The sequence below is a fragment of the Etheostoma spectabile genome, chromosome 19 (assembly GCF_008692095.1).
Source record: "Etheostoma spectabile isolate EspeVRDwgs_2016 chromosome 19, UIUC_Espe_1.0, whole genome shotgun sequence".
In the NCBI taxonomy this organism is placed as follows: Eukaryota; Metazoa; Chordata; class Actinopteri; order Perciformes; family Percidae; genus Etheostoma; species Etheostoma spectabile.
In genome coordinates, this window is record NC_045751.1 from 13,962,355 (window position 1) to 13,970,949 (window position 8,595).

Below are 8,595 nucleotides of genomic sequence, written 5' to 3' on the forward strand. Positions count from 1 at the left end.
GCCTGTCTCTATGGGAATTTAACATAGGGGTGTGTATACTTATGCCCCCTGTATTTTTCAATTATTCAATCGCAAAGAAAATTGGTGTCCTTAAAAGGTTGGATTTTCCTAATTTTTTTTAAATGAAGGCATTAAGATCAATTTCCAAAAGATGTTTTTTGATTCCACTTTTTAATCAACTTTAGCATGGGTGTGTAAACTTTCTCAAGCCACTGTGGAAGTCATTTTTGAAAATTTGGAATAGTTTGACATTTTGGAAATACAAGTTAGATGAGATGACTGATATTATCATGTCTGAACAGTAAATGTGAAGTTTCAGCCAGAAGACGGTCAGCTTATCTTAAAACCTGGAAAATGGCTTTCTCCAAAGGTACAAACAACGCTGTAGCTCTCATTAAACTCTCAGCAAGAAAGCTAATGAAGTGCATTTCCCAAAATGTCAAACTATTCCTTTAATTTATCCCCCCCGCCATGGCCCACATGTCACCTTGTTTACTTCAGTGCCTGTGATGCTATGGCACGTTCATTTGACGTTGCATTAAATGTTACTGCTGAGCAGCCCCAGAGCACATCCTGCACTGCCTATTACAGCGTTAACACGCTCAGCAACAATGACAAGAAGAACTATAAATACATTTAAATGATTGTGGTGTTCAATACGGGAGTAGCGACAAATAAATACATAAACACTGGGACAAATGAGGTAATAATTGTGGATGACAGCACTCTGATCTCACTAAATGGAGCAACAGGAAGTAAGGGGTGAATGAAAATGAAAATCAAATTTCCTAGCGGACCTGTAATTAGATGAGAATGAAATATGAGTAAAGGTGCGCCATCTGTAGGTAATGACGGCACATTATTACAAAGCTCCCAGCAAAGGCTTTCTGAGAGGTTCAATAAAAAGATTCTGGAATTGGTTACACTTTTTGAAGGTATCTACATAAGAGTGACATGACACTGTCATGTCCATTATAAACAAGTCATGAACGTTTATGACATAACGCTTCTTTTAGTAAGTGTCATTCAGTTTTGTCATGACAAGTTATTGTTAGGGTTAGGGTTAGGGTTAGAGTTAGGATTAGGGTTAGGGTTAGGGTTAGAGTTAGGATTAGGGTTAGAGGGTTAGGGTTAGAGTTAGGGTTAGGGTTAGAGGTAGAGTTAGGGTTAGGGTTAGGATTAGAGTTGGGGTTAGGGTTAGGGTTGGGGGGTTAGGGTTAGGGTTAGTGTAAGGGGGTTAAGGTTAGGGTAATGGAGTTAGGGTAGGGTAAGGGGGTAGGGTTAGGGTTAGGGTTGGGGGTGGGTTAGGGTAGTGTAAGGGGGTTAGGGTTAGGGTTAAGGTAAGGGGGTTAGGGTTAGGGTTGGAACATGCTTGAATATATATGTGTGAATTAGATTAGATATGGTTAGGGTTAGGGTTAGGGGTTAGGGTTAGGGGTTAGGGTTCATGTGTCGTGTCACTCTTATGTAGATACCTTTACTTAAAGTGTTGCGCTGGAATTGATCACAATCACAAAGCAAATTAAAGCCAAAAGAGAGTTGATTCACATCCTTGATGTGATTGACTGTCTGTGGCCTCTGCTGTTGATTGTAATGGAAGTAATTTAACTTAGGAATTGGCATAAAAATTGATGAGTAATGAGTCTAAATTTTGTGCTTGTAAAAAAAAAAAGTCTGTCCACTGCCACAAACAAACACACGCTCAGTCAGCAGTATGATGTGTGGAAGGAGTTTGCACAGGTGTGTGACTATATAAGCTTACTGGTGAAAAGTCACACTAAAAGCTTTACTAAAGCAGGCGTTTTAGATTGGTTATGTCCTAATCTTGGTCCTAGTTACAAGATTATAGCTTCAAAGTTATCCATAACTCCATGTTACGGGACAAATACCTATACATACATGTCCTAACCTCAGATTCAGAGTGAGCGCCTTGAAACTTTCACCTTTCAGCAGATGAATGTGAAAACAGCCTTTAGTGGACATGCATGATCCTGCACAGGGAATCTCAAACATCCAAGTGGTGTGACAATGAGCAAAACACATTTTTGAGTTTGACGTTGACTTTGAAGGTGCTCTAAGCGACGGCACACGTGCCCAGGAGGAGGTAGGGCGAGTTAGTCTTGTTTTGTTTGAGAATACTTGGAACGTCAACAAGAAGCAACGTCACCCAACATCTCTTAGAGCACCTTTAAAGTTTCGTTGATAATGGCCCCAAACTGAGTGAGATTTGTACAGATTGAATTCTTCATTTCCAATTGGTTTTATAACCCATGTCAACAATGATATTTATTTTTATTGTGACTCTGATTATAGACAATGTTATTATTCATAGGGGTGAACAAACTGTAGAATAAAACAGGAAACAACATTCTTATTGCACATCAAAACTCCGTGGTGAATATAGTAGCAAGAAAAACTGCTAATATGGCTTCAGGTGAATCCACACTTTCTGACAACTTGTTTCCTTTTTGACTTTAGAGCTGGTTTAGCTCATATTTAACTAATTAAAACACCAGAAGCATATGAACTAGGAAAGGAACCTTGTGCGGGACATGGCCTAAGATGACTTCAGTCATCATCACTTAGTTAAAATACAGTCAGCAGCGCAATAATAACACACATTATTAATGCACAATGTCTACAGAGTTGAATCATATTCGCATTGGGCACGGATTTGAATTAGAAGGCAACAGAGCATCAGTGCAAAACTATTACACATTCAAATCAAACTTGGTTGCAACATTTGAACTAATTTAGCAAATTCCCTATTTGTTAGTCATTGGCACGGTTGTTGTCAATGATAAATTGAGCTATCACAATAGTATTTGCATCTGGATTTCAACAATATTTGGGTGACACGGTCACACATTATGTAGAGACATTTGTCATGAAAGTTCATAAAAGGGCATAACTTCATTGTGAAGGAAGATTTAAGACCACAAAAAGACACAAATTAATATCACAATTCAAAGACAACCAACAACAACAAAAACTTGATATCCTAATTCTACTCACCCATGAAGTACATGACCAGCTTGCACATGCCGGTGCCAAAGACAAAGTCTCTCATGAGGTTGGGGATGAGGGTGAAGGGGATGCAGACCAGAGAAACCATCAGGTCGCTGATGGCCAGAGACAGCAGAAACAGGTTGGTGACGGTCCTCATGCGCCTGTTCCTCACCAGGACAGCGACGATCAGGCTGTTGCCCAGGACGCTGAGGAGGAAGATGAGGCTGTAGAGGACGATCCGGACCGTCTGGTTGATGTCTGAGAGGAGTGGGAGACACATGGGTGCACACTCATAAAGTCTAGGCATGTCATTCTTAAAATTTTTGACTCACCCTCTCTCTCTCTCTCTCTCTTTTATTTACACCCTAAATAATTGTTCTTATTCCTATCTAGTGACGTACGTCCGGTCAGAATCACCATAATAAGCCTTAATGGATATCATCCACATAAATGTACAAGCTGTGTTCCATTTAATCTAGAGCACACTTTATTAGCTTGGTGAAGTCCCCGAGCCGTATGCGTAATGCGCACTGACGCAAAACATGCCCATAGCAGTCGTTCTTTTGGCACAAACTAGAGACAGTGGGTTGCATTTCTAATACAATTAACATAGTAAATTCAAGAATACAATTATCTACAATTGGACAAGATGTTCTATGGCCTGTGACATTTACTGTACCTTGAGGTTCGGGTGAAGGCTCCTGCTCGCTCTCGCACTCCGAAATGTTCTTGATCCCGAAATTGCATAAAATCTTGTTCAGGTCAGTGGAATTCATGAGCATGTCGTGTATTGTAAATGTCTCCATTTCGCTTTCTCTCCTGTAGCCTCAAGTCAAATCAGTCATATGAACAGCATTCGTCATGCTCTCGCAAAAAAAAGAAAAAAGAATAAAAGGATGAGTTTTAATTCAATCGTAGCTATATTTGCTTTAAGCCGAGTTTAAAAAGAAAGAAATAAAGAAAAAAAATAATCATATTGCTCTCTACAAGTTTCCGTGCGCTCCCAGTCTGGTGCGCTGCGCTCCACTCCTGCTCAGCATTTCCAGCTTCTGACAAAGTGTGCGACGGGTCGTGGTCTTGAGTGCTCAGCCCGCCTTCAGGGTCTGTGCAAGTCAGCGTCTCCTTTTTTTTTTGTCCTTTTTTTTTTTTTTTTAAACATAACACTGAGTCGTAAATCATTGCAATAATCGTCTAGGTAGCCTAATAGAGTTGCTCATCTGCATTGGGCATTCTTCTTGCTTCTTTATTAATACCTCTCATACATCTCATTTCCCGGATAATTTATAAGTGAGGAAATCCTGAAGCCAAAAATCCAAGGTGCATAACTGGAATAACTTAATTTACAAAGTCAGATGTCCGGGGCCAGGAGGGTTCTGTGCTTCATCTACTGTGGGCTATCCATGCCCACGCTTCCTTGTCACATTTCAAAGCATGATACTGAGCGTGGCGTTTCATGTGAACATGTCAGCAGCAATATGGAAGCTCGTTGACTCGTGCTGTAATTGTTGTGATGGATGGAGAGATGCGCTGTCATTAGTCCAAGGTGCCCAAACAACAACGCCATATAGCCAGTGGAATCAGTCCCATGTTGAGCTTCAGTGACTATTGGCTTACTCCGTGCAAGAGACAAGAAATTATTAGCACACAATTGTTATTATAAACTAAATGCCTTGGTAGTGAAGGTGTTCAAGAAACAGTAGGTGACATTTTTTAAGGCTGTTGTTAATCAAATAGTACAACAGTTTATTTGTATATATGTATGAGGGTATATGTGTATGTATATGTGTGTATGTATATGTGTAGGTATGTGTATATATGTATGATATATATAGCAACATAATTATAAATATTGTAAATTGAAGGAATGCAAGAATTAAAGGGGTAGGAGTACATAAGTTTTACTTCTTCCTACTCCTTTTCGCACATGTGAGAGAGGTATGTTAACACAGGAAAGAAGGGTACCTTGTTTGTTGTTTTTCTCTCCAATGTTTTTAAACATTGTTTTATTGTTTCTTGTTGTTATTTATTTTGTAGTTTTTATTTTTATTTGTACATACTTTCTCTTGCATGTTCGAAACAAAGATATCAATTCAAATTCAATTCAAAGAGATAAGTGGCTCTTACTGACACTAGAATGTCCATGTCACAATGGTTCACTTTAAGCAGTCTTTGGACATCACTGTGATATTAGTAAGAAAACACTATTTTAACGCCTTAATTGCATTTGCCAGGGTGGGAATACAAGCACACCCTGTAATTGCTCCACCAAACTACCAAAAGGTGGCCTTTTGGAGTAATTTCCAATAATACAAAAATGCACATGTGGAATTCATGTAGGCTAATGTCAGAAACACACATGTGGCCTACCTGGTTCATGTGACTCTCTGCTAAACCCACGTTATTTTAATTACACTTGAGTCTTTACATACTGTACATACATACTACGGACATACATACATACATACATACATACATACATGCTTTTTATCCAAATTGACTTACAATTGCTAGATACTGTTTGCCAGAGCAACTGTGGGTTAAGTGTCATACTCTGGGAAACATTGAGTGATGTGTCGCAGTAGGAATTGAACCCAGATCTCCCACACCCAAGGCATGTGTCACCCACTGCGCCATCACCACCCCTATGTAGCAAAGGCCTGCCAGAATGTGAAAATATTCCATACAAGTTAAAATCCTGCTTTCAAAATCTCATTTGTAAAAGCACAGAGGTGTTATCAGATAAATGTAGCACAATTTAAAGTAACAAAAGTAAAAAATTCAATCTGCATATTAATGACCTTTGTGTTGGAGAAATTCTTCTACTTCTCTTAAAAGTTGCAGAGTCAATGGTGTGATGATTCAAATCTCTTTGCGTCATGCAGCATGCTGAGAAGACCTGGACCTGTTGTTCTCTTCAGACAGAGGATGAATACAGATAGGCAGTTGGCCTATGAAAGAAATAATAATAAATATAAGCATGAACCTGAAAATGAACATAATGTGGGACCTTCAACTTTCAGTTGATTCTCAACTGACTCTCATTTGATAACCTCACAACTCACGCATAATCATAGGCTTCACCAAAATCAATAAATCTCAAATCTAAGATGTTTATTGCCCACATAAGGTTTATGATTGTATATTATGTTATTGGACTGTGAAAACTGATGAATTCAGCAACATTTTATTGATTGTTGTAAAAGTGGATTGAGGTGGAGCTTTATAATTACATTATAAGATTAGAGGTAGTTTGATTATAAAATGTGGTGTAATCTGACCATACAATTCATATTACTATAACAAATGTAGTGAGGTAAAAAGTGCAATATTACCATCTGAAATGTAGTGGATTAAAAGTGTAAATTCTCAAGTGAAGCACAAGTAGGCCTACCTAAAAACGGTGCTTAAGTACAGTACTCACGGCTAAATGTACTTAGTAACATCCACCACTGAAATGTATCTGAAGTATTTTTTTTATGTGATATTATTTGCAAAACTTAAGTATATGTATTTTACTGTCAGAACAGAGATGTTTCATCGCGGAACCAAAGTATCTGGTTCTTGTTTCCCCTACACGCGCACTGACCGACCGTCCTCAGTTGCTAAGTAACCTCTGCAGGGGGCGGCTGCAGCATCGCCGGATGTACAAGAGCTCAAACTGTCCCGTTTCAGACGCCAAACTTTGATAAGGAGGATGGAGGAGAGCTCCGAGTTATCTCTGACCATCGCTCATATCGTGCAGCGGCTGAAAGGAAGCCATTTACACTCTCAGATAGAGAGACAAGCCAAAGTGAGGGATGTAGCTAGCTAGCATGTGGCTAACGAGCAGGTTGTCAATATCTCAGTGTCGCGAGCAGTTGAATTTGTAGTTCTAGTTTGTCTTAATGTAAGAATACAGAAACTACATAGCTAATAAAACGTCTAACTTTTGTTTTTGTATTCTTTCCAAAATATAATGTAGGAGTGTTTACATCAACCTGAGATAAAATTGGAGTCCCTTAAAGAGGACGTACGCAGTTTTCTCAAAACATCAGGTGGGTATTCGCTAATTCTTCTGTACCACATACACTGCCACCGCAGATTTCCTATTGCAATACAAATAACAGGTTTTACCATTTTTTTTTTCTTTCTGTGTGGACATTACGTATTTTAATGTTTTACAGGATGGGAAAAGCAGCTACAGAATGCAGTGTACAGAGAGCTGCATGTGTAAGTTATATTCAAGTGTTACTTGTGTGAAGCAATGGCATATACAAACATTAACATCCCCGCGACTGACACACACACACACACACACACACACACACACACACACACACACACACACACACACACACACACACACACACACACACATAAACACACACTCACACACATAAACATACAATCACACACGGTGCAGGACAAAACGCAGATGAGATGTACAGGATGACCTAAATTGAGGACAGCTACATCATTGTAGGTGCAATGATAAGTTAAAGTCCAATAAGTACTTTTTCAAACCGTATGAATGTGTATCCAGCCCAGCATAGGAAATTATGCCTTTATGCTGGATTATTACAGCACGTGATGACAGCGCAATGTCCACGAGTAGGCTACCATGAATAGGACAGGAAAGGATCATAGAGACACAGCAATTCCTGTCTTTCACCTTTATGAGGCAAAAAAAATTGGATGGTAAAAAGTGACTGTGGCAGATGGTCAAAAAAACTTCAGACCCTGGTCACTTTGTAACCAGTTTTGGGCAAGTTACTATTAAAAAGTAATTAGTCACAGTTACTAGTTACTTCTTCCAAAATGTAACTAAATTAGATACTCAGTTACAAATTATTAAAGTAAGTAGTTACTTCAGAAAGTAAGAAATGCGTTACTTTCCCCTCAACAGGCCACAACTGGGCAACATTAAATAATACTTGTTAAGCACTATAGCAAAAATAAATACCAAATATATACAGTCTTTGCAGTGCAAATAATGGAAGTGGCCTGATGTTTATTCTTTTGCGCTGGTGTGTGCTTGGAGCCGGTGTGTATGTGTGTGTGGGTGGGTGATAGAGTGAGGAAGAAGTGAGAAAGTGACAACAATTAGCTTCGGAGTGAGTAGCCACTCTAGAGTCATAGTGCCTATGTTTTCTGCCCACGGTGGAAAATCTTTACCCCCTCCTTGATTTCATAACGCCATAATAGTCTCTCGTTGACTGACTGGCTTGTGTTATTTGTTGTGTCTCCGACTATGTGCGCTTTTGAACACCCGCACAACTCTACCTCCTATTGGCTTACCATGAAATTTTACTCAACCTCAGCCAATTGTCAACATTTATGCGCTTGTCTCGTGCATGGCCAACTAACCAAGGAAGATAAAAGTCTGTGCCTCTCGGCTCAGAGATCAAGTTGGTCTGATGAAAAAAAAATCTGCTTCAATTATAGTAGCGCACTGAAGTTTTTGGAAGTAACGGTAACAGTGTTATTAAGATGGGAAAAGTAACGTTATTTATAACGCCGTTATTTCCTTTATTGTTTGTAACACACGTTATAATGCTCACCTAGCTGCTAGCATGGCACGCCCTCAAACTCTGCTTCTGACTGGCT

The 8,595-nt window shown here is 39.3% G+C and overlaps 2 protein-coding genes across 2 annotated transcripts in view; one reads left to right on the forward strand and one right to left on the reverse strand.

The window, feature by feature from the left end:
- cckar (cholecystokinin A receptor) overlaps positions 1–4,073 on the reverse strand; it is a 9,753-nt gene extending 5,680 nt beyond the window's left edge. The window contains exons 1-2 of the mRNA XM_032544289.1: positions 3,689–4,073; positions 3,016–3,267 (exon numbers count right to left, since the gene is read on the reverse strand). Of these exons, the coding sequence (XP_032400180.1) occupies positions 3,016–3,267; positions 3,689–3,815 (379 nt within the window). The 5' untranslated portion in view covers positions 3,816–4,073. The remainder of the gene's footprint in view (positions 1–3,015; positions 3,268–3,688) is intronic.
- Positions 4,074–6,590: 2,517 nt separating this feature from the next.
- The window catches only part of tbc1d19 (TBC1 domain family, member 19), a 16,629-nt gene continuing 14,624 nt past the window's right edge, over positions 6,591–8,595 (forward strand). The window contains exons 1-3 of the mRNA XM_032499242.1: positions 6,591–6,799; positions 6,971–7,043; positions 7,173–7,218. Coding sequence (XP_032355133.1) covers positions 6,704–6,799; positions 6,971–7,043; positions 7,173–7,218 — 215 coding nt within the window. The 5' untranslated portion in view covers positions 6,591–6,703. The remainder of the gene's footprint in view (positions 6,800–6,970; positions 7,044–7,172; positions 7,219–8,595) is intronic.